Here is a 26,187-nt window from a genome sequence, read left to right on the forward strand (position 1 = left end):
CTAACTTTCTAAAAGGCTTCCACCTTAAGCATTTCAAATTGATGCATTAACCTTGGGACCCGAAAAGTGGCTTTAAGATTATAAAGATTATAAAGAACTTTGAGATTATAAGATTGTATTATTAAGATTATAAAGTATTCAAATCACAGACAAAATTTTTTAAATAATAACTCATTGAACAAAAATGACCGTGGTAAAAAAAAAAAGAAAACTGAGAGGAAGAACCACTGCAACACAAGGGTAGCAAACCTGTATGTAAGTGCATTTGATATCTATAATCAAGGGATAGTTATTGCTCTATTTCCTTCTATTCTCACGAAGTTTAAAATTTTAGAAACATCTAAACTGTAAAGACAAAAAATGATAACTAGTTGAAAAAAGAGCTATGGTAAAAAACAGGGAAAGAAAAGTGGGAGAAAAAAAATACTGAAAACAGTCAAAATCACAAGAGTGGCAACCCTGTCTACGAGTTAATTTGGTATCTATAATCATTTATTGCTGTTTTTCCTTCTATTCATATGAAGTTTACAAATTTAAAACATCTCAACTACAAAAATAACAAATGTCAAATGATAACTCAATGAAAAAATGGCTATGGTAAAAAAAAGGAAAAGAAAACCGGGAGTAAAAACCCCACTGAAAACAGTCAAAATCACAGATGTGGCAACCCTGTCTGTGAATGCATTTGGTATCTATAATCAAGGGATAGTTATTGCTCTATTTCCTTCTATTCTCATGAAGTATAGAATTTTTAAAACATCTAAACTACAAAGACAAGAAATGTCAAATAATATCTTATTGAAAAAAGGACTATGATAAAAAAATGGGGGAAGAAAACTAGGAGAAAAAACACTGAAAACAGTCAAAGTCACAAGGGTGGCAACCCTGTCTTCGAGTACATTTGGTATCTATGATCAAGGAATAGTTATTGCTCCATTTCCTTCTATTCCCATGAAGTTCAAAATTTTTGAAACATCTAAACTACAAAGACAAAAAACGTCAAATAGTAACTCGTTGAAAAAAACGCTATGGTAAAAAAATGGAAGACAAAACTGGGAGAAAAAAAACACTCAAAACAGTCAAAATCGCAAGCTTGGCAACACTGTCCGTGAGTACATGTGGTATCTATAATCAAGGGACAGTTATTGCTCTTTTTTCTTTTATTCTCATGAAGCTTACAAATTTTAAAACATCTAAACTACTAAGACCACAAATGTCAAATGATAAATCATTGAAAATATTGCTATGGTAAAAAAGGAGAAGAAAACTGAGAGAAAAAAAACTGAAAAAAGTCGAAATCACAAAGGTGGCAACCCTGTCTGTGAGAGCAGTTGGTATCTATAATCAAGGGATAGTTTTTGCTCTTTTTCCTTTTATTCTCACGAAGTTTAAGATTTTTAAAACATCTAAACTACAAAGATAACAAATGTCAAATGATAACTCATTGAAAAAATTACTATGGTAAAAAAATGGAAAAGAAAACTTTGAGAAAAAAAAACACACTGAAAATAGTTAAAATCACAAGAGTGGTAACCCTGTCGGCGAGTACGTTTGGTATCTATAATCATTTATTGCTCTTTTTCCTTTTATTCTTACGAAGTTTACAAATTTTAAAACATCTAAACTACAAAGACCACAAATGTCAAGTGATAACCCATTGAAAAAAAATGTCTATGGTGAAAACGGGAAAAGAAAACTGGGAGAAAAAACAACACTGAACAAAGTCGAAATCACAAAGGTGGCAACCCTGTCTGTGAGAGCAGTTGGTATCTATAATCAAGGGATAGCTTTTGCTCTTTTTCCTTTTATTCTCACGAAGTTTAAGATTTTTAAAACATCTAAACTACAAAGATAACAAATGTCAAATAATAACTCATTGAAAAAATTACCATGGTAAAAAAATGGAAAAGAAAACTTTGAGAAAAAAAACACACTAAAAATAATTAAAATCACAAGAGTGGCAACCCTGTCGGCGAGTACGTTTGGTATCTATAATCATTTATTGCTCTTTTTCCTTTTATTCTTACGAAGTTTACAAATTTTAAAACATCTAAACTACAAAGACCACAAATGTCAAGTGATAACCCATTGAAAAAATGTCTATGGTGAAAACAGGAAAAGAAAACTGGGAGAAAAAACAACACTGAACAAAGTCGAAATCACAAAGGTGGCAACCCTGTCTGTGAGTGAATTTGGTATCTATAATCAGGGGATAGTTATTGTTCTTTTTTCTTCTATTCTCATGAAGTAGAGAATAAATAAGCAAAAGAGTCTCTCCGCACGTTTCCATTCCCCATTTGTTAATGTTGTCAAGGGTGAGAGATAAATAAAAGGAAGTTGTACGTTAACAGCAAGTAGAGATAAAACTGCTGAAAACCCTCTATGGAATAAAATTCGACGAGATTAGGCATTCACTTAGGTATTAGAGCTCAGACAAAATGATGTTATTGTCAACCGTGGTAAGTGATTTTTCCAGGAGGAATTGAGATTAACCACGTAATCTAGGGAAGAGTGTAAATATGGCTTTTATTTAGAGCGTTAAAATCACTGATATCATCAACAACAGTAGTGTTTTGAACATTAAATGTCGAAGCATTGTTTCGAAAAAAATTGTTGATTTCATGGCCAGTAAAATACCTGAGAACTTTATATATTAGTCCTTTTTTTCTTCAGAATATTTGAGGATTTTTATGCTTCCAACCCTGTTTTGTTGCGTTGGTTTTGTGTTTTCAGTAAAGTGCTAGTCCAATCTTAAAAATGTAGCGAAATATCACAAGCCAGTTTAATTGAAATATTTTTCAAAAATATGCTGCACTTACTGTGAAGCAGTAATTTTTGATCGTTTTAAGTTTTAACTTCAATCTTCACTTTAGAAAGGCTTTCATAAAAATTTCACTTTAGAAAGGATTTCATAAAAATCAATTTCTGAAGTCAGAGATCTTTCTCATAAATTTCACCACGGCAAATTCAGTTACACGGTGAGAAGGCAAATTCAGCGGCGTACCAGCCAAAGCCTAGTACGTGCAAATTAGAATTACAAAAGCTTATATCCACGTGCACAAAAAAAAATGGAGTGGCAAAGACGAGAAGAAAATGGACGGAAAATTACTGAAATTTCCGTATCTTCATTCTTTCCCCCCATTAAAAAACAAAACAAAAACAAAATTCATTTGGGGCTTTATGATTAAAATTGGGTACGCGAAAATTGTCCCGAACCGAGGCAGATTTTCACGAAAGGCTTTATCCAGACTTTATTCTACATATTGCAATCATTCTATATTGTTTCTTTCCGGTTTGCGCCCGTTTTTAATAATCAAGATTTGCAAGGTATAAGAGTTCTGATTTTCGTTATTGTAAATATCTATTGTATCTGCCGCGTTCTTACAGAAATCAGAAGATTATCAGAAAGTTTTTTGCCACTGATATTATTTTTGTTTATTAAAAAACTCTATGCTAGATTAGGTGCTGAGGCCTGTCAACGCTTGGGTCCTTACCACCCTTTGATTAGACTGTATTAATTGTATTGTTTGTGTTATTTTGTTTCTCTTTCCTTAATGTTTTTACTCCGCTTAAATTTGTCAAAACAAGCGGGTAACAAATAAATTATTATTATTATTATTTATTGAATACATGAGCAGATGTTTCGACAGATGGCAGCCATATAATTCAATAAATATTTAGATTTTTTAGTTTTTTCACAAAAAGGCGTTATATCTTCATATCTCTTTACGAAAATAATTGGGACATGGAGCTATTGATATCCTAATTTTTTCTGTATCTTTTATGCGAAGAAAATTTTCCTGCACAAACCAAATGGTGTATAATAGCCACTACTACTAACAAGTCACTGCAGCACAAGCTTAGCATGATCCAGCTGCTCACACTCCTCCTCCATTCCAATCGATTCAGAATCTCATTCTTTATTTCTTCTCGCAAAGTACCAATTTGCTATAAATAATTTCGTATAACATATTCCTGTTCCATTCGGGGGAGACCTACTTTCTTTTGCCCCCTCCCCCATATAAGAAAATTATCACTCTCCTAAATTGCTATGTTATGTGTATGTAGATGCATGAGCCTGAAAATAGCAAGGTCTATGGCATACTAGGGGGATTAAGGGGCAACTTACCCCTAGGGTAAACTTTTAAGGCCTTAGGTTCGGCTGTAGATCACTTTTGGAAAGTATTATACACCTACACTTATCATTTTCAAAATTCAGCATAAATCCAATCAACGAAAAAATTAAGATTTTTATTCCTTTCAGGTTGTAGGAGTGATCTCCGTTTTTTTCATCTGTGTCTCCATATTGTCCTTTTGCCTCAAGACTCATCCCGATTTGAGAGTACCTGTACTAAAAAACGTGACAATTCAAGGCGTGCTTGGTAACGGGACTTACATACCCAGTACGTGGACTGTTGACAAGGTTCGAACCGACCCCCATGTTGCCTTCTTTTATGTGGAGTTAGCTTGTAATATTTGGTTCACTTTCGAGTTTGTCATAAGATTTATCGTCTGTCCAAGTAAGGTGAGTTGAATAAATTAAGTTTTGTTGTTTTAATTCGGGGTCTGATTTTTGGGGGTGAAATCTGCTCTAACTTACGTAAGTAGACGTTGGCACTGAAAATTAAGGCTTTGTGACTGGAATGTGGCCTTCGAGAATTAAAAGATGGATTTGTTCCTTCAAAACTACAAGGAGTCAAAGTTAGATATTAAAATTTTAAATTTACCATCTCCACAGCCTCATATCTATGGTCGCACCGACCACAGGTGTATAGTCCAAGTTTTATTACTGTGAAATTTAAGAGTTTAAGTTGTAATTCGCTATTTACCACGGATAATTTATTAAGCCCTGCCTAACAAGATCAAGGTTGTCACTAAGCTTGGTTATTTACCACGAATAATCTCTTGAGCTCTGAGTAGCAAAGTTAAGGTTGTCACTGCGTTCGTTATTTACCACAAATAGTCTCTTGAGCCCTGACTAGCAAAGTCAAGTTTGTCACTGAGCTTCTTTTGCAAGTTAACTGAATATGACTTTATCAGTAATAGCTTTTGTTTGTTTCAAATTTCGCGGTTTCTTTTTTGTCTTTAGACCGTGCTTGCTGCATTCGCAGCAGTAGAAGCGGTAACATGCTACCGTGCTACACTTGATGAAATAGTGCTAGAATAGGATTTTCTTGCTACAGGTGGCGACCCCGATTACACGTGCAAAATTACACAAAATGACAAATGATCCTGAACAGCTAAAGAAAACGGTATGAAAAAAGGAACAGCGGAAATGACATTGCGTTGCAAACTGCCATTGCGTATTTTAGATATTTCAGAAATTACAATTCAGATTCAGATTCATTTATTCAAAAATTCATATTCATCAAAATCTTCGACTTGCCCAAATGGAGAGACAAGCTCGACTACTGGGCAAAACATAAACAAAAATTAACAATCCTCATTGATACAGAACAAACAAAAAAGGAACCACTAATTCATCAAAAATAGTATCTTTAATGAGGGTATTGCAGGTGGAGTAAGTGGAGTGAGGCCAAAATAAAATATAAAATTAAAATTTTTACTATCCGATCTTGCAAGCAGATTCCATTATATAACTTTTTAATCGTTTCTTGAAAGATCCTTTTGGTAATTCAGCAAATTTATTTAATAACAATGCAATAAGGAACGTGTTATTTTGGCGCCTGTAAAGGATAATTAGGAAGGAGGAAATGGATTCATATTAAAATTTGAAACTGCTTACTTTTTAGCCTTAGACTTGAAGCTGAAGAATGAAACGATGATTTTGCTAATGCGTAATTTCAATATTTCAGAAGTTACAGGCATTGGAACGCTCCTAGCTGTTGCTGAATTATGTAGCAATACCATTAAAGCAAAAATATAACTACTTGGGTAAACTGGGAAAGAAATTTTTTTGGTATCTGCGACGTCATGCGAGACTACATATTATTTCGAATGAATCCGAACAGCTAAAGCAAAATGCAGGAAAATTTGATTTAGGGAATGATGCGCTAAAAGGAAGTGCAAACGAGATCTTCGGTTAGAAGACGTGCAACAACAGGCATCACACCGAATCCCAAATTGAGACAATGGACAATAAAATCCACGGTTAAAAGAAAAGCAACAATATTCATTTTGAATTGTAAATAAAATCTGTGGTTAGAAGAGAAGCAACATTGAAAATCACATCGAGTCATAGACGAAAACAAATACTATAAAATTATCGATTCTTTCCTGCAATAACAGAAAGAAGAATTGAATTTATACCAGAATTTGTTAATTCAATTTAAATAGCTGATTTGATATCTCATGACTTAAAACTAAAGAATAACATGGTAATTATGCTAAAGCGTAATTAGAGAACCAAATACATACAAGGCTGCCAAGCACTAGGGCACTGATGAAGCCTGTACTCCCGATACTCTGCATGTATACTCCTAAGAAATAGAAACTCGGTAAGAAATTGAGGTGAAGAAAGTTACCCTCGTATTGTTGAGGTGATAGTTCATCTTTGATAGTTATGCTTAGTTTTGGACAGAATATACGGAAAGAAACTCACATTAAGAGTTTGAAAGGGCAAAAGCCACCCTCTAATTGTGGAGGCGATACTTTATCTTTGATAATTATTTTTTGTTTCGAAAGATACATGTGAATTCTTTTCACATTCTAAATGTGAAAATTCTAATTAGTTCTAACTCTAATTAGTCTTATCTAATTAGTTCACATTCTAAATGTGAACTCTTTCCAGCAGCATTGCTATGGACTAGCTAATTTCTTATTCTAAAAATCATAGTTGAGGGAATGGTAGCCTTCCATGAATTTTGGGGCTAACATTGGCGTGGTATTAAAAAGAAACAATATAACATTATAAATGCAAATCTACCCGAACTTCTTGCACAAATTCAACGGACCTTGTGTTTGAGCAGTAGTTCTTAAAAAACTGGACAATGAAGGCAGCTCTAGCGTAAAGGGCGGGATTGGAAGGGGTTGAGGTTAGAGTAGCTCACCTCGTTTAGGTAATAATTTCTCTTCGTTTAAAGTTATATTGTTACTCTGTATTTTTGCTTTTCTTATGAAGTTTTCTTATGGAACTTTTTCTTATGATTGTAGTGAATAAATTCAAGGGTAGTATTTGGCCTTTTACGGGATCAAGCCCATTTCACTCGACAACAAATTAAATCATCTGGTTTCGCTAAACAGAAACCGGAACTTATCACAATTGTGTTTTGAATGATTATATAACATGCGAACCATCTCGCCGATACACCCAATTTCTTTCTGCTTTCAAATTATGAATCATACAAATTCTCGTCACCATTACTGACTGATCATCACTGACAGAGAGATATACACTGAATTGCTGATGGGCGAGGAAATGGGTATAGCTTTTATACGTGCCAAGACTGTAGTAGCGAAGTATTATTTAGTAGTGATTATACTGTCTAAATTTATATACAGTGATCCTCAGCATCAATATAGTTATAAAGAAATTTTGAAGGGTTTAACCTAAGACCCTAACATTTGAAATTAACTACATTATTGTATATGTGTGCCAAAAAGTGCATTTATCTGAGGATCCTCACGTTAATATGCAAATGAAACAATTTTTGAAGGGGTTTAACCTGCATATGGTGAATTTATCGTTAACTGTAGGCTATAACTTCCTTAACCGTTCTCAAAAAGATTTGTTTTATGGTGTTAATAAAGTAACTATAGCCCAAGGTTGCCAATTTTTTGCTCCTTGAATCTGTCCAATGACAGTCCAAATGTGTGCTACTTTTAGATAAAACGTGTCCATCATGAACTCTCAAAATCTAGTGGTTATTGTTTTTTCTTTACTATTGACCAAAGACACTCTGTAAACTACTTTCAAAAATGTCAATTAACATCAAATGTAACAAAAACGAAAGAAATTCATATAAAACATTTATACAAAAGAACTAAATGTGAAATCATGGAACATGTGTAAACATGTAAATCCTTTGCTTTGGGGAAAATCCTTTGCTTAAGAAATGTATGGCAAAACCTGGATGCAAAAAAAAACGAGGAAAAGCACTGCTTTGGTGAAAAGTGACAGTAATGAGACCTCAACGAATCCGACAACATCCCTATCCCTTCGAATCTCGATTCACACACTTTTTTTTAAATTTCTTCAAGACCTAAGTGTTTGTTACGTCATATGGAATGTTTTCCTAAGTTAAGGATGACGTAATCTTGCGTGACTTGATTGATGTGTTGGGAGTGACGCAATCTCGCGTGACATAATAGACTTAGGACCCATGGGGAACCCCTGATGGTGACTGAAAACGGCGCATACGTGGGTATTACGTAATGGCTATGCATACCTGGATGTTACGTAATGGCAGTGCATACGTGGGTGTCACGTAAAGGCGGCATAAACGTGAAATATCACGTAATTGCAGCACACACAACGGTTATTACGTAATTATTGTGCACATGGGGGATGTGGCACAATCTTACGGGTAGGTTTTACGTAATGACGAGGGACACATGTGGCTGTTACCCAACGACAGCGCACAAGTGGCATGTTGCGTAAGGACGGTACGCATATCGATGTTACCGGATTTTTTTTCTTTCAAGGTGTTTTTTTTCCAGGGAACCTTTATATTCTAATGATTTTCACCCCAATAGGATTCAAAAGGGCCATTTTCACGCAATGGAACTGGCCCCTAGATAGCTGGACCAGCAATAATTTCTAATAATATCATTTAGGAAATAGATTCTACAAAATAATCGATTCCACACGTGGAGAGTTTCGATGTTTCGCTTGCTAGAATGATTAAGGTTTTGATTACGTGTTCCTATGACTGGAATAATTGAGATGCTGAAGAAAAAGGCGATTACTAGAGTTTGGTTGCATGTGAAGTGCACCTGCTAGCTAAGTACTGCCTTAGAAGGGTATTTAAAACCCTTCTTAGATGTTTCTTCTTAGATGGGTCCTTCTTAGATGTTCTCTTAGAAAAAGATATAAACTTGATCAAGACATAGGAAAATACTCCTTATTACAGAATGTTTAGGGAGTTTTTCTAAAAAAGATCAAAGTTTGCTCAAAATAGAGGAGAATGAGGGCACAACACTTGTGACTATGTTCTATATACTTTAATTTTTTTTTGGTATCGTTTCTCTCAATTCCCTGCCCGTGACAATCACCGGATGACAGAAGATACCCTCTGGCAAGCACTATCATATATATGACATTTTACGGCCATTTTGATACAAAAATATTCGTTTACGCTAGAAATGATCGTTTAAACTTAATGACAAAAGTCTCCTTTAGCGTTTCCACTGATGACTCCTAGCAACCGAGGCCAGCGTGGCACAATATACAAGCCTCCGATGCCACTCTTCTGGTGCTTACTATCACTCCTAAGAGTTTTTTCAACATTTTTCCCTCGAAATAAATTTAGAAACTAAAAAAATGAACATTGGATTTTTTTAACAGTGGAAACTTACCATTTCGTTGCTAAATTGCGATTTTCCATGACAATTTCAAGTTTAGGACACTCAATGGATGACAAACGACACCCTCTAGCAAGCATTATCTGACATTTTTTCGAGCATTTTAGTGCAAAAACGTTCGTTTACACAAGAATTGATCGTTTAAACCTAGTGAAAAAATTCCCATTAGCGTTTCTTCTGAAGACTCCTAGCTATTGAGACGAACATGGCACAATGTACCAGCCCCGACAACATCTTAGAGATATATACATTTATTAAGAAAAGAAAACAAACACTATTCGCCATTCGCCTGCCAAGAAAGGCAATAAGCTTGTAAGGGCAAGCGAGGTTATCACCCTCAGCTAATTAAAACCACATTCATATCACGCTACTCAATACAAAGGAAGCTCAACTGATGAAGGAAGAAAGGAAAAAAAGAGAAAGAGGAAAAAGACAAGAAGAAGACAGAAAAAAAATTAACAGAAAAAAACTAACAGCAAGTAAATCAGAGAAATGCGCCTTTCTGGCGCATATTATCACACATAAGGGTTGTTTAAACATATTCCCCTCCAAAAATAGTTATCAACATAAAAAATGACCGTTGTTTTTATTTGAACTGGTTGCGTGCTAATTTTTGTTCGTGAAACTTCTTGCATGTTTTTTTTCTCTTTGTGAGACTTGTACATCGATTTTTCTCTTTGTGAAACTGATTTTTTTCATGGAACTTATTGCCTGCTTATTCTGCTCATGGAACTTGTTGCGTGTTGATTTTATTTTTAGAACTTATTGCGTGCTGATTTTTTTTGTTCGTGAAACTTGTTGCATGTTGATGCTACTCCTTTTGAAAATCATTTTGGTCATTGAACTTGTAGCATGTTGATTTTCTCTTCGTGAAACTTTTATATTGATTTTTATCATCAAGAAACTGATTTTGCCCACAGAATTTATTGCATGCTTATTTTTGTTTGTGGAACTTATTGGGCATTAATTTGTTTTGGTTATGGAACTTATTGCTCATGATTTTTCTCTTCGTGAAATTTTTAAATTGATTTTTCCACTCTTGAAACTGATTTTGTTAATGAAATTTGTTGCGTGCTGATTTTTTTTGTAGAACTTTTTGCGTGCTGATATTGGTTCTTGAAACTTGTGCATATTGATTTTTTCTTCGTTAAACCGGTAAATTGATTTTTCTCTCCGTGAAAATTATTTTGTTTATGGAACTTGTTGTGTTCTGATGTTTTTTCCTTAAAGCTTGTTGCTTGGTGATTTCTGTTCTTGAAACTTGCTGCATGTTGTTTTTTCTCTTCGCAAAACTTGTGCATTTATTTTTATCCTCATGAAACATATTTTGTTCATGAAACTTGCTGATGTTAAAAAGAATGAAACTTGCATGTGTGCTGATGTTATTCGTGGAATTCGTGGTACTCCGATCTTTGTTCGTGAAACTTGTTGCATTTTCATTTTTCGATTCGTGAAACTTTTACTTTGATTTGTCTCCTCGTGAAACTGATTTTTTCCAGGGAGCTTGTTTCTTGCTGATTTTATTCATAAAATTTTTGCGTCCTGATTTTTGTTTGTGGATAAATAAAAAAACGTATTTTTTTTAACTGAAAGCAAGGAGCGACATTAAAACTTAAAACGAACAGAAATTACTCTGTATATGAAATGGGTTTTCCCCTCCGCAATCCTCGCTCTTTACGCTAAAGTTTTTAATTGTTTTAAAAATTAGAATTGTGGCAAAGAGTCAAACTTTAGCGTAAAGAGCGAGGGATTGCGGAGGAGAGAACCCATTTTATCTACAGAGTAATTTTTGTTCGTTTTAAGTTTTAATGTCGCTCCTTACTTTCAGTTAAAAAACTAGGTTTTCTTATTTAATTTCTGAACGTTTTTGAATTAATGCATGTTTGATTTTGGCTCTCTGCACATAAATTATTAAAATGAAGTTTGCATACTAATTCTCTTTTCGGCTAAATGGCTTTCTCTTAATTTTAATCAGACGATTTTGAGAAATAAAGAGTGGGGAAGGAGGTGTAGTTGCCCTCCAATTTTTCGGTTACTTAAAAAGGCAACTAGAACTTTTAATTTTTAACGAAGATTTTTATTAGTAAAAAATATTCGTAACTTAAGAATTAACTTACGTAAAAAACTTTTATATTCTTATATTTTTATTATGTATATGAGGGGGTTTGTCTCCTTGTTAATACCTCGCTCTTTATACTAAATCGTAAATTTTGTCCCAATTCTTTAAGAATGAACCCTGAATCAGAAAGGCCATAGAATAAGTAGTTGAAATTACTAAAAATACTTTAGCATAAAGAGCGATGCATTTATCTTCTCCTAAATGCCTCGCTCTTTGTGCTAATGTATTTTTAGAACCCCTCATATGCTTAATAATCTCTGTTTGTTTTAAGTTTTGATGCTACTCCTTATTTTCAATTGAAAAAACTTTTTCATGTTTATTTTTTCATTGTTTTTTTTATATTAATGCTAGAAAATCCTCCGCCATTTTCCTTGAGTTTCTCTTCCCCCATGACATATTCCTCCAAGGAAATATACCCCCACATAGCCCCCTCCCCTCAACACAACACCCAAAACCAAAAGAATCCCCCTGAAAACGTCTGTACAATTCCCAATAACCATTACTGTATGTAAACACTGGTCAAAGTTTATAACTGGCAGCCCCTCCCCCAGGGACTTTGATGGAGTAAGTATCCCCAAAGACATAGTTACTATGGTTTTCTACTATGAGAAACAAAATGACTATCTCAAAATTTTGTTCCGTTGACTTTGGGAAAAAAATGAGCGTGGGAAGGGGCCTAGGTGCCCTCCAATTTTTTTGGTCACTTAAAAAGGGCACTAGAACTTTTCATTTCCATAAGAATGAGCCCTCTTGCGACACTCTAGGACCACGTGGTTGATACGATGACCCCTGGGGGAAAGAAAAAAAAAACAACAAATAAACACGCACCCGTGATCTGTCTTCTGGCAAAACATAGGAAATTCCACATTTTTGTAGATAGGAGCTTCAAATTTTTGCTATAGGGTTCTCTTATATGCTGAATTCGATGCTGTGATTTTCGTTAAGATTCTATGACTTTTAGGGTGTGTTTCTTCCTATTTTCCAAAATAAGGTAAATTTTCTCAGGCTCGTAACTTTTGATGACAGAGATTAAATTTGGTGAAACTTATATATTTAAAATCAGAATGAAAATCCAATTCTTTTGATGTATCTTTTAGCATCAAAATTCTGATTTTTAGAGTTTTGTTTACTATTGAGCCGGGTCGTTCCTTACTACAGTTCGTTACCACGAACTGCTTGACTTATTGGGTACTAATTTCTTTTGTTAGTGGAATTTGTCGCTCATGATTTTTCTCTTCGTGAAACTTTTAAATTAGGTTTTTTCCTAGTGAAACTGATTTAATTCTTGGAACTTGTTGCACACTGATTTTTATTCGTGGAAATTGTTGTGTGCTGATTTTGGTTTTTGAAACTGGTTACATATTGATTTTTTTCTTCGTGAAAATAAAACGTTTATTTTTCTCCTCGTGAAACTGATTTTGCTCAGGGAGCTTGTTTCTTGCTGATTTTGTTCATAGAAGTTTTGCGTCCTGATTTTCGTTGTGGAACTTATTGGGCACTATTTCTTTTTCTTGTGGAATTTGCTGCTCATGATTTGTGTCTTCGTAAAACTTTTAAATTAGGTTTTCTCTTCGTGGAACTGATTTTGTTCATAGAACTTATTGCATACTGATTTTTAATTTTGGAACTTGTTGCGTGCTGTTTTTGGTTCGTGAAACTTGTCACATATTGATTTTGTTTCTTCGTGGATATAGAACATTTATTTTTCTCCTCGTGAAACTTATTTTGTCCATGAAACTTGTTGTGATCTGATGTTTTGTCCTTAGAACTTTTTGCGGGGTGATTTTTGTTCTTGAAACTTGTTGCTTGTTGTTTTTTTCTCTTTGCATAACTTGTGCATTGATTTTTCTCCTCGTGAAGCAAATTTTGCACATGAAACTTGCTGCTGGCTTATTTTATTCGTTGAATTTGTTGCACTCTAATCTGTGTTCGTGAAACTCGTTGTACGTTCATTTTTCTCTCCGTGAACATTTTACATTTATTTGTCTCGTCGTGAAACTGATTTTCTTCATGGAGCTTTCTTCTTGCTGATTTTGTTCACTGAACTTGTTACGTGGTGATTTTTCGCTCGTGAAACTTGTACCATGTTCATTTTATCTCTTTTTGCAACTTGTACATTGATTTTTTTTCTCTTCAAGAAACTGATTTTGCTCATGGAGCTTCTTGCGTGTTGATTTTTTTTGTTAGTGAAATTTCTTGAATATTGGTTTTTCTCATCGTGAAAGGTTTTACATTCATATTTCTCATCAAGAAGCTGATTTTGTTCATGGAACTTGTTGTGAGCTGATTTTTGTTCCTGGAGCTTGTTGTGTGCTGATTTTTGTTCGTAAGACTTGTTGAATCTATGTTTCTCTCCTCGGGAAACTTGTACATTGATTTTCTCCTCGTAAAACTGGTTTCGCTCATAGAACTTGGTACGTGCTGATTTTTGTTCGTGGAACTTGTTGTGTACTAGTTTTTCGTCGTGAAACTTAGTGCATATCGATTTTTCTCTTTTTGAAATTTGTACATTGATTTTTCTCCTCACGAAACTCATTTTGTTCAATTTACAATTTCATCTGGTTTGGTCCCTTATACGCCTGCCAAATTTCATCATCCTAGCTTATCTGGAAGTGCCTAAACCAGCAAAACTGGGACCGACAGACCGACAGAATTTATGGCACTTGCTATTTACCAAGTTCTATAAAAAATAATTATCTGATCAAGCAAAGAACGAAGTTTAAACTTAAAAGGAGCAACAGTTTTAAAGCTACTGAATAATTTTTTCTCTAAACTATTGGGGGACAACTGCCCCCTCCCTTTCCCCTCCTCAACGACACCACTGCTCTTCCCTTCCCCTGATGGTCTCAGATATAAGCCTAATAATATATATTTCTCCACTGCTATTTATCTCATGATACATTACATCTTCTTTGTTAATCGGTTTTCTAGGATTCTTGACCCATGAAAAGCCTCCCGCCAAGAGACTCCAATACAATTATTATACACAAATATTATTTGAAATGCTTTCACAATATGATTTCATTATGTGACAATTTTCACAATGTGAAAGAAGAAATAAAAACTGATTAATAGAAAGATGTAGCAGTTATAAAGAAAGAAATTGACTGATTATGTGCTTTCTTTTATTTTTTTTTATCCTAGGGCTATATCTAGGACCATCAGAGGGGGAGGGTACGTGATCAGACAACCAACCATTTGGAAAGAGCATAAAATAAAGGATCTAATATTGCCATGTTTATTTTGTTACCATGTTTCCTTTAGATATGGTTAACCACAACCGGTTTACCCTTCTCCCCATTCAAACTAACCTGTTAGGGGGGTTGAATTGAACTAGGGTAGAGGTGAAGGGGGTTCATTTTCGTGGGGGTAGAGCTTAATTTGGCTCAGCTAAACGAAAGTCAACTGGAATGAGATTTGAGCTAAACGGGGTCGAGTTAAAAGAAAGTTGAGATGCATCAGGGCTGAGTTGAATGACATTCGAGTCTCACGGGGTTGAGCTAAATGGGTCTTGAGTTAAACGAAAGTTGATATACCCGGAAACCATTTAATTTATAAGCTGTTTCTATGGATCCCGAAATTCTTGAGATGCTATTTAACCTTAAATACAATTAAGCACTGCCCTTGACGTCAAACCCCGATTTTAGTGAGAACTAATGTTTGTCTTTGCAAGTGGTTCCCATGTAATTAAACCCTTGTTTAACTCCACCCATTTAACCCAGCCTTCGTTCAACTTAACCCCCATTCATCTCAACGCCCGTTTAACTCAACCTCGGTTTAACTCAACCATCGTTTAAATTAACCCCCAGTTGGCTCAACCAGGGTTTCCCACAAAATTAATGTTTGTGTGGAATATTGATAAAATTTTGGCTTTCCTATCAGTATTTTTCGCCCCTCTAACTCTGTAATTAGAGTAATTTTTGAACTTCTGGGTGGGAATGCGTGCATCTACAGCCACACCCTGTATTCGTTCCTGAATTCAACTCCACCCTAATTTATTTCAACCCCTACAACAGGCTATATCATGTTAGGTTAAGTTGCAAGGGGTGACTTGAATGGGAATTGAGTTGCATGGGACTGAATTGAATTGGGTTCAGCTACATAGTGGTTGAATTAAATGGATTTATTTCAAATGGGGTTGAGTTGCATCGGGGTCGAGTAAATGGGGGTTGGGTCTCACGAGGGTTGATTTAAAGGGGTTTGACTTAAACCAGGGTTGAGTTAAACGTGTTTTGACTGGAATAGGGGTTGAGTTAAAAGAAGACTGAATTAAATGGTTTATGTTAGACAAAGTTAAGTTAAACGGGGGCTGTTTACGTGGGAACTACTCACAAAAACAAACATAACTTGGTGTAAAGTTAAGGGGGCAGTCATAACGAAGCTACACTTTTATATACTTCTTACGAAAAAATGCCACGAACTCTTATTTGTATGTATGTTCGTATGTATATTTCTTATGTTTTGCTAGTCTCTTTTCCCCAGGGTTCTTTCTTTTTTTCTTTTTGTATAATATTCAGCACAATATACTACAATAAAAATGATATAGCATAACTTATTATGATGAACAATTAACATGAACTAATTTAGCAATTTGTCTTATGTAATTTGTCCTAAGATAATTGACAATGAAGTTCTTTTTTTATTATGTCAAAATATTGTATCTATTTTTACATATGGATTTTCCCTATATTTTCCTAGTTTTTCGTAAGATTTTTTAACTTTCTTATACCATTATTTTGTCTCTTTCAGGTAGCATTTAGCAAGTTGCCACTCAATATAATCGACCTCATTGCAACTTTGAGCTTTTACTCTGACATAGTTCTTCAGGAGCTGGCTCAGAAGATGGAAAATGGCGATATCTTGGAATTTTTTTCAATAATAAGAATATTTAGGTTATTCAAATTAACGCGCCATTCTCCTGGCTTAAAAATTCTTATACATACATTCCAGGTACGTTGAATGCCGAAAAGCTGAAAAACATATCCAAGTCAGGCGAAACAAGAAAACAATTCTTTTTTTACATTTTAATCAACATTTTAAATATTCTCGAGAACTGTAAATAAGCAAGTCACTCTGATTTATGATAAAATCTTTAATTTTATGACCCCTTCATCTGGAGCATATTTCCGAGTGTAGTTTTCACACTCTTTAGTTATTGTGCTTGATTTTCTATTTCTCGCTTTTTTCCGCTTTGGTTCCTACTTCCTACTCCGTCTTTTTTTGTTGTTTCTAAGACATTTTAATAATAAACTTCAATTCAGTAAGAACCATCAAGTCTTTCAATTCAGTAAGAACCATTAAGTCTTTTATAGTTTTACTTTACATTTAAGTCAAATTTCCTTTGCTTTACTTCTGAGTTTACTTTGAAGCTGAATTTTTTTTGTTTAAACAGAGTTTTTTCTTCATTTTTGGCCCATAATAGCAGCTCTGGTAATGCTGCAATCTATGCATAAGGCAGATAAATCCTTGAATGCTATACGATATCCTATTTCGTTTCCCTTTCCTAATCTGATCTATCTGAAAATTTGGAAAGCTACACAATAATTGAAAGATCTTTGTTTTTCTCTATTGATCTTTTTTCCAGCGTTCACATATTTCTGAAAAGTCAGTTGGGCAAAAATTCCTCTAAAATTCACTTCAACTTAATTAGTTCTTAGCAAACCGATACGATTTTTTTCCTGTATTTCCCCCTCTGTTACACCTAACCATGAGTTTACTTAAAAACAGTTTCTAAGAGTCCTGTGGTGGCCCAGTGGATTTGACCTTAGCTTGGTAATACGGGACCCAGAGATCGAATCACGCTGCGCACTGCAGGGCCGACGCAAGGACCTTAGTAGTCAAGAAGCGTCATTAATTCTTAAATAATAATAATAACAGTTTCTACGAATATGCGAGGTAGTAGTGCTGCTCTCCTGTATAAAATAAAAGGATATTTCTAGTCAAATTTTTATTTTAAAGTATCTTGCATCAATTAGATTTGATATGATTTTTCTACGAAGATATTTTTGGACATAAGTTCACCCATTCATTCTGCTCATATATTTTTTCTTTTTATCTAATTACATTAAAGTCTCCCACTCGTTACAGTACCTTGGAGACTCCTCCGAGAGGAAAACTGAGAAATAGTGACAAAAAAAAGCATCTTTTCAAGTGAACATGGAAAAATATTTGCACATGACGTATATGCACATTATATGACGTATAAGTATAGATGATGTATACTGGCAAGAAAAATGATTATTGAACATGGAGCGTATGTTGATTTATCTTTACTATCCCTGATATGGCAACTAGGCTGAAGCAGAAAACTTAGCAGCTATTGTTAATATAAAACAATTGATATTAAGACATAACAAATTCATAGTGTCTATAGTCAGATTATACTTGCAGTGATAATATAGATCCTGCGCGTTCAGGGCTGGCGTTCCTTACGATTTATTTTCTACATATAATATTCTCAATCATCTTGTTTGCCAAAATAACCGTTTTTTCGAGTATTTTGATTGTGTTTTTGCAACAAGGAACATATCATGGGGATTGGGCCTGCAAATACTTTGTTTTTTTCGCCAACATCTTGAAATGTTAGTCCTGAGCTCAAGATTCTCGGAAAATTCTGTATACTGAACATTAACTTGAAGAAAGACTCTTAGTACGTGTTATTATTGCTATTCCGTATTTTGAGGTTTGCTTTTGCAAATGAATCTGAGAAACTGTTCAATTCGCAGTTACAGGCGTGTACGTGCTTAGCTTTGAACTTCATGCGGGCCAAATTAAGTTAAATATAATCAATTACAGGGCTAAGAAATTGAAAAGCGTTCGATACTTGTTTTAATTATCTCTGACTATTAACACTTATTAATTGATACATATGAATTAATTGATATTAACACCGGATTTAGTACTTATTTTAATTTGATTTGACATTTTATAAATAATGTTAATGATAATCTGGATTTATATTGCTTTTTAATTAATCTGTTTAATCAAAGATTTGATTATGAGCTGGATTATAAGGATAAAGTGGATTTTCAGGGTACTGAATGGATTATATTATTTGGATATTATTAATATTTGGATTGTAAGTTAAGACTTTTTGTTTTGATTCTGTCTTTCTTTGTAATTTTTTAATTCCATTTATTGTTATTTTATTTTCCTTATATTTTACCTTTATTCAAGTATCTTTCATATATATTTATTTTTGTTTTGGTCATATGCTAATACTCATCTTTAAATATTGATTTTTTTTTTTTTTTACAGGCTTCTGCAAAAGAGCTGTTTCTACTTGTATTTTTTCTCATTCTCGGTATTGTTATTTTTGCCAGTTTGGTTTACTACGCAGAAAGACTTCAGTCTAATCCAAAAAATGATTTTAAGGTAAACGAATCACATCCTTTTAATTACGGTAGTTCTTATTTTTGCTTTCTAGTTTCTGGTCTGTTTTGTTTTCATTTTGTTTTTCTGTTTTCTATGTGTTTTTTTCTTTTGTATTGTTTTCTTTATTCTAGTGGTTTTAATTTTTTTTTTTTGCAATTCTACATTTAAAATAAAAATTCTATTTCTTTATGTTTTCAATTGGTTTTCTATATTTCATCTGTTTGTTTGTCTATTTTCTATTTACTGTTCTGTTTTTTACGTAAAAAACATAGTAAGGCCTCAGGTGCTGATAGTGTGATAAATGAGTTTCTTAAATATGGTGGCTGTGAGGTTAGAAATAAGCTACTTAAGATTATGAATATGATTTTGAAAAAGGGGATGTACCTAACGATTTTAGGAAAACCTTAATTAAGGAGGAAAAACTCTTCTAAACTTAGATTATGCTGTTGATCTAAGCATATTAGATGAAAGTGTGAGTAAAATGAACGAATTTTTAGAGGTTTTGCGAGTTAAGGATGCTAGAATAGGTTTGAAAATTAATGTTAAGAAGGCAAAGTCACTAAGGCTAGGAATAAGTGAAGATGAAAAGGTCACGTTGGGTAACGAAAAGATTCATCAGGTGGGCAGCTTCGCTTACCTTGGTAGTATTATTAGTAAAGACGGTGGGAGCAGTGAAGATGTTAAAAGTAGAATAGCTAAGGCCCTGGGTGTTTTTTCACAGCTAAAAAAGGTTTGGAAGAATAGAAAGATAAGATTGCAAACTAAGATTAGACTATTGGAAGCAACATTGATGACAGTGGTCAAATATGGCTCTGAAGCATGGGCGCTCCTAAAAGCAGACGAGAATTTACTAGATGTTTTCCAGAGAAATTGCCTAGGGATTGTTCTGGGTACCCGACTGACTGACCATATTTCAAACAGTAGGCTGTGCGAAAAATATGGTCCAATCCCGCTTTTTAGGGCTATAAGGAAAGAAAGGTTGGGATGGCTGCTGGCCACGTTCTGCGGATGACAGATTGCCGAAGATTTTCCTTTTTTGCCAACCAACTGGGGCTACATGGAAAGCAGGTCGTCCTCGTCTAGGGCGGGAGGATGCAGTGAGTTATTATTAGTAGTAGTAGTAGTTTTTTACGTATTTAATTTGAAATTTTTATTTTCCCTGTTTAGTTTAGTTTACATTATTTCAATTATATTGGTACATTATAAAAGATGGTTCAATTAGTGAATTCTTACCCGAATCAAGCACTATATGTAGATAATAGCTGTTCATGGATTTTAAACAAAATTTTAATTAAAATTTTAATTTTAATTAAAAAATTAAAAAAAACTAAATTTTAAAAAATTAAATTTTTAACAAAATTTTTAAGTAAATGGTTTTTTAGACTTTTTGAAAAACAGGGAAAATTAGAGAATTTTTTTCTCTAAAAAATTGAATTTTGATATAAATAGCTACATCAAAAGAATTTCATTTTAATGCTGATTTTAAATATATAAGTTTCATCAAGTTTAGTCTTAGCCATCAAAAGTTACGAGCCTGAGAAAATTTGCCTTATTTAGGAAAATAGGGGGAAACACCCCCTAAAAGTCGTAGGATCTTAACGAAAATGACACCATCAGATTCAGCGTATCAGAGAACCCTACTGTAGAAGTTTCAAGCTCCTATCTACAAAAATGTGGAATTTTGCATTTTTTGCCAAAAGACAAATCACGGGTGCGTGTTTATTTGTTTGTTTGTTTGTTTTTTTTTTTGTTGTTTTTTCCCCAGGGGTCATCGTATCGACCAAGTGGTCCTAGAATATCGCAAGAGGACTCATTCTAACGGAAATGAAAATTTCTAGTGCCCTTTTTAAGTGACCAAAAAAATTGGAGGGCATCTAGGCCCCCTCCCACGCTGATTTTTTCCCAAAGTCAACGGATCAAAATTTTGAGATAGCCATTTTGTTTGGCATAGTCGAAAATCTTAATAACTATGTTTTTGGGGATGACTTACTCCCCCACAGTCCCTGGGGGAGGGGTTGCAAGTTACAAACTTCAACCAGTGTTTACATATAATAATGGTTATTGGGAAGTGTACAGACGTTTTCAGGGGGATTTTTTTGGTTTTGGGGGTAGGGTTGAGGGAGGGGGCTATGTGGGAGGATCTTTCCTTGGAGAAATATGCCATGGGGGAAAAAAATTCAATGAAAAGGGCGCAGGATTTTCTAGCATTACGATAAAAAAAAAAAACAATGAAAAAATAAACATGAAAACGTTTTTTCAAATGAAAGTAAGGAAGAGCATTGAAATTTAAAACAAACAGAGATTATTACGCATATGAAGGGTTCTAAAAATACTTTAGCATAAAGAGCGAGGTATTTAGGAGGAGATAAATACCTCGCTCTTTATGCTAAAATATTTTTAGTGATTTCAACTATTTATTCTACGGCCTATTTGATTCAGGGGTCATTCTTAAAGAATTGGAACAAAACTTACGATTTAGTGTAAAGAGCGAGGTATTAACGAGGGTACAAACCCCCTCGTACACAAAATAAAAATATAAGAATATAAAAGTTTGTTACGTAAGTTAATTCTTAAGTTACGTCTATTTTTTACTAATAAAAACGTTCGTTGAATATTAAAAGTTCTAGTAGCCTTTTTAAGTAACCGAAAAATTGGAGGGCAGCTAGGCCTCCTTCCCCACCCCTTATTTCTCAAAATCGTCTGATCAAAACTAAGAGAAAGCCATTTAGCCAAAAAAAAATTAATATACTAATTTCATTTCAATAATTTATGTGCGGAGAGCCAAAATCAAAAACGTTCAGAAATTAAATAAAAAAAACTAGTTTTTTTAACTGAAAGTAAGGAGCGACATTAAAACTTAAAACGAACAGAAATTACTCCGTATATGAAATGGGTTGTCCCCTCTGCAGTCCCACGCTCTTTACGCTAAAGTTTTTAGTTGTTTTAAAAAGTAGAATTGTGGCAAAGAGTCAAACTTTAGCGTAAAGAGCGAGGGACTGCGGAGGGGACAACCCATTTCATATACGGAGTAATTTCTGTTCGTTTTAAGTTTTAATGTCGCTCCTTACTTTCAGTTATAAAAACTAGTTTTTTTTTATTTAATACACTAAAAGGATACGACCTTTGCTAAATCTCTTCTATCAACAGAATCGAACGCTTACTCATAACCTATAAAACTGAGGACCAAAGGTATATGACAACTCAGGCACTTCACAATTATTGAACTAAGAGTGAAAATTTGGTCTACACACCAGTAGTGGGGAGGGAGCAATACTACTGAACACACATCCTTATTGGCGCACAACTAAACTAAAGCATTGATTTACATACATAACCAGCTGCCCAGACAGGTATCCGACACTTTTGTGTAAATGATCTACATGATTCTTATCAGGACATGATTAGCAAATATTCGATCTTGTTTGAATATTAAATGAAAAAAACAAGTTTTTTATCTGAAAGTAAGGAGCGACATTAAAACTTAGAACGAACAGAAATTACTCCGTATATTAAAGGGGCTTTTCCCTCTTCAACACCCCGCTATTTACGCTAAAGTTTGACTCTTTCTCTCAACTTTAATTTTTAAAACAGCAAAAAACTTTAACGTAAAGAGCGAGGCATTGAGGAGAGAAAAGCTCCTTTAATATACGGAGTAAATTCTGTTTGTTTTAAGTTTTAATCTCGCTCCTTACTTTCAGTTAAAAAACTTGATTTTTTCATTTAATTTCTGAACGTTTTTAAATCAATACATTTTTTTATTTTGGTTGTCTGCACATGAATAATTGAAACAAAATTTGCAGACGAAATTATTGAACTAAGAGTGAAAATTTGGTCTACACACCAGTAGTGGGGGAGGGAGCAATACTACTGAACACACATCCTTATTGGGGCACAACTAAACTAAAGCATTGATTTACATACATAACCAGCTGCCCAGACAGGTATCCGACACTTTTGTGTAAATGATCTACATGATTCTTATCAGGACATGATTAGCAAATATTCGATCTTGTTTGAATATTAAATGAAAAAAACAAGTTTTTTAACTGAAAGTAAGGAGCGACATTAAAACTTAGAACGAACAGAAATTACTCCGTATATTAAAGGGGCTTTTCCCTCTTCAACACCCCGCTATTTACGCTAAAGTTTGACTCTTTCTCTCAACTTTAATTTTTAAAACAGCAAAAAACTTTAACGTAAAGAGCGAGGCATTGAGGAGAGAAAAGCTCCTTTAATATACGGAGTAAATTCTGTTCGTTTTAAGTTTTAATGTCGCTCCTTACTTTCAGTTAAAAAACTTGTTTTTTTCATTTAATTTCTGAACGTTTTTAAATCAATACATTTTTTGATTTTGGTTGTCTGCACATGAATAATTGAAACGAAATTTGCATATTAATTTTTTTGGCTCAATGGCTTTCTCTTAGTTTTGATCGGAAGATTTTAAGAAAAAAGGGGTGGGGGAGGAGGCCTAGTTGCCCTCCGATTTTTTGGTTACTTAAAAGGCAACTAGAACTTTTAATATTATACGAACGTTTTTATTAGCAGAAAATATACGTAACTTACGAAATAACTTACGTAACGAACTTCTGTAACGAACTTCTGTAACGAACTTACGTATATGAGGGGGTTTGCCACCTCGTTAATACCTCGCTCTTTATACTAAAGCTTAAATTTTGTCCCAGTTCTTTAAGAATGACCCCTGAATCACAAAGGCCGTAGAATAAATAGTTGAAATTACTAAAAATACTTGGGGTCATTGAAAGTATTTGTTGACACTTCTCATTGCAATTACCAAATATATTTTTTTGTTTTATTACCCACTGTAAATTTGTATTATCCTCCCCCCGTGATAAAATTATACCCCCCCCCCCTAGACCTGACATGACCCCTAGACCTGACAGGAATCTTTGTTTTTATCACTATTATTGCTTTAGCATGCATTATTATTGCTTTATTATTTTTTCTGTTATCATATTCTGTCTTGTATTAAACCCCTAAAAAGGAGATGGCAAGAGATTCCTAATAAATTTGAAAAAGAAAAACAATCTAAAATTCAAACAGAAATAATAAAAGGATCAGTTTCTTCGTATTAAAATTTCTAAATGCGTCTTGATAGATGATCAACGACACAACAATTTGATGAAAATAACTTTTGTTTCAATCCTGATTTTTTTATTGCTTAGTGCTCTTACTTGAAGACTATAATTATCATTATTTTTTTGTCTATTAGAAAATTCCTCATTTCTAGTGCAATTTTTCTTCCTATCTTTTGAACCCACTTTCTCTTTAAAATAGATGAAAAGGTTAGAAAAGGACGTCATTTTTGTTATGTAATATCTTCTTTGATTATAAAACTTTTTGTGCTATAAGATTTCTTAGACCCATTCCTATCCTTCACTTTCTTGCAAAGAGCTCGTTAACCTAATAAGCAGAATGAAAGCGCTTTCTATTTATTATGTGCATTTGTATTCTTTCGCTCTCGTACTTTTAATTTGTCTCCTTGGTAACGTTTTATGACAGAGAGCATTCCCTTAAGATAAAATGAAGCGACGATTGGCTTTATCCCTGAATAGAAATAATTTTTGATTAGGGGGACCTCTTCGCCCTCTAATAGTCTTTGGTATATGCTATTGTCTTTAACAGAGATGGGGTTGCAAATTTTTACTGGGCTGCTACCCTGTAAGGGTTTCTCTTATATACTAAAAAAACTTACAGGAATGGATTCGTAAATAATTTGTTTTAATTTTTTCTCCTTTGTATTAAAACCACTGGACAAGTATTGCGTGTATAAGTTACAAAAGGCGAGATTGCCGATGTCTTACTGTAAAAAAAAAGAAAGAAAAAAAAGACAGGAGAATGACAATAATAATGGCCGTATCCAAGATTTTATATTGTGGGAATACCACAAGGTATATGAGGGGGGTTTAAAACTATCAAGAAGAAGGGACGTAGCCTACCTCCCGTGAAATAACCAGAAGTTTTTTTTTTACTTAGTTTCTCAAGAACATTTTGCGAGTCCGAGAAATATTTTTTAGTCTTTACGATAAATAATTTTTCCCTGCATCTTTTTATGACCAATTTATAAGTCAGAAAAATATTTCAAGGAGGAGGGGATTGCTGCTAATAATAAAAAAACAACATTAGCGCTCTAGTTTTTTCTTCAATGCTAATTTTCTATTCTACTGCTACTACTACTACTAACCAACGCAGCTACGAACGCTCCTCCTCTACCCCAATCTATTTAAATCCTCCCCCTTTACACACTCTCAGGAAGTTCCCATTTCCTTTAAATCTTTCTATGACATCCTCCCGACCCAGACGAGAACGACCTGTTTTCAGTTTAGCCCTAGACGGTTGGCCAAAAAGGACAATCTTTGGCAATCTGTCATCCGCAGAACGTGCCCTAGTCATCTCAACCTTTCTTTCATTATAGCCCTGTGGAGATTTTCTACTCTCCATAAGGGATTCATACGCTGGAAGGTAAAGCCAGCTTGCCTTTCTGTTCTTTAGTTCCATTATTCCCGGGTAGGGGAAAGCTGCCAGACCTTTATCCACCAGAATACGAAAACTGACTAGACTTGGAAAGCGAATCCAACCCACTAGTGAGAAATGTTTTGTGGGCTAGTGGTTTTTAGCGTTAAATTCAAATTATCACACTCAAGACTTTAGTAAAAACTTCTAAATTTGGCTTTTTTCTTCATTTTTAGCCTATGACTTCAAAAAATTACTAGCATTTCTAAGACCTTTCAAAATCATGAATAAAAACCATTATTGACAATGCTTTATAAATAAAAATCAATATATCTGTAAAAGTATTGTCAATTATTAAATTTTTTCCAGTCGATTTTCGCAACTAGCCAGTATAGTTTTCACTTGCCGGTTCTATAAACCATCTTCGCTTTCCATTGGTTTTTCGCGACTGGTACTTTTTTTTACATGTACGCGTAATTCATTGGTTCACAACTTACGGCGAGAAAAAGCCCTTATAAATTTTAACTAGAAGAAGCTCCAAGCCTTCATGGCACGATTATAAGAGGTTATTTGCGAGAAGCATTGTTTAAGCGAATAACGGTCAGGTTGCTTTCTGCTAGTCGCGAATAATGGAAATAAACAACGGAAAGTAGCACTATTTGCGCTTTCTAGCTCACGAATAGCGTCCTCATGGGGTATGGGTTATCTTATCAGAGTTGCTAATCCTTACGACAGGTGAG

At 34.2% G+C, this 26,187-nt stretch overlaps 1 protein-coding gene across 6 annotated transcripts in view; it reads left to right on the plus strand.

Moving 5' to 3' along the window:
- Positions 1 to 26,187, plus strand: part of LOC136040881 (potassium voltage-gated channel protein Shaw-like) — a 187,767-nt gene that overhangs the window by 74,117 nt on the left and 87,463 nt on the right. For all 6 annotated transcript variants that reach the window (XM_065725284.1, XM_065725287.1, XM_065725283.1 and 3 more), the window contains 3 exons: positions 4,265 to 4,525; positions 16,352 to 16,552; positions 18,860 to 18,976. In XM_065725284.1, the coding sequence (XP_065581356.1) occupies positions 4,265 to 4,525; positions 16,352 to 16,552; positions 18,860 to 18,976 (579 nt within the window). The remainder of the gene's footprint in view (positions 1 to 4,264; positions 4,526 to 16,351; positions 16,553 to 18,859; positions 18,977 to 26,187) is intronic.

The sequence above is a fragment of the Artemia franciscana genome, chromosome 21 (genome assembly GCF_032884065.1).
Source record: "Artemia franciscana chromosome 21, ASM3288406v1, whole genome shotgun sequence".
NCBI classification, from domain to species: domain Eukaryota; kingdom Metazoa; phylum Arthropoda; class Branchiopoda; order Anostraca; family Artemiidae; genus Artemia; species Artemia franciscana.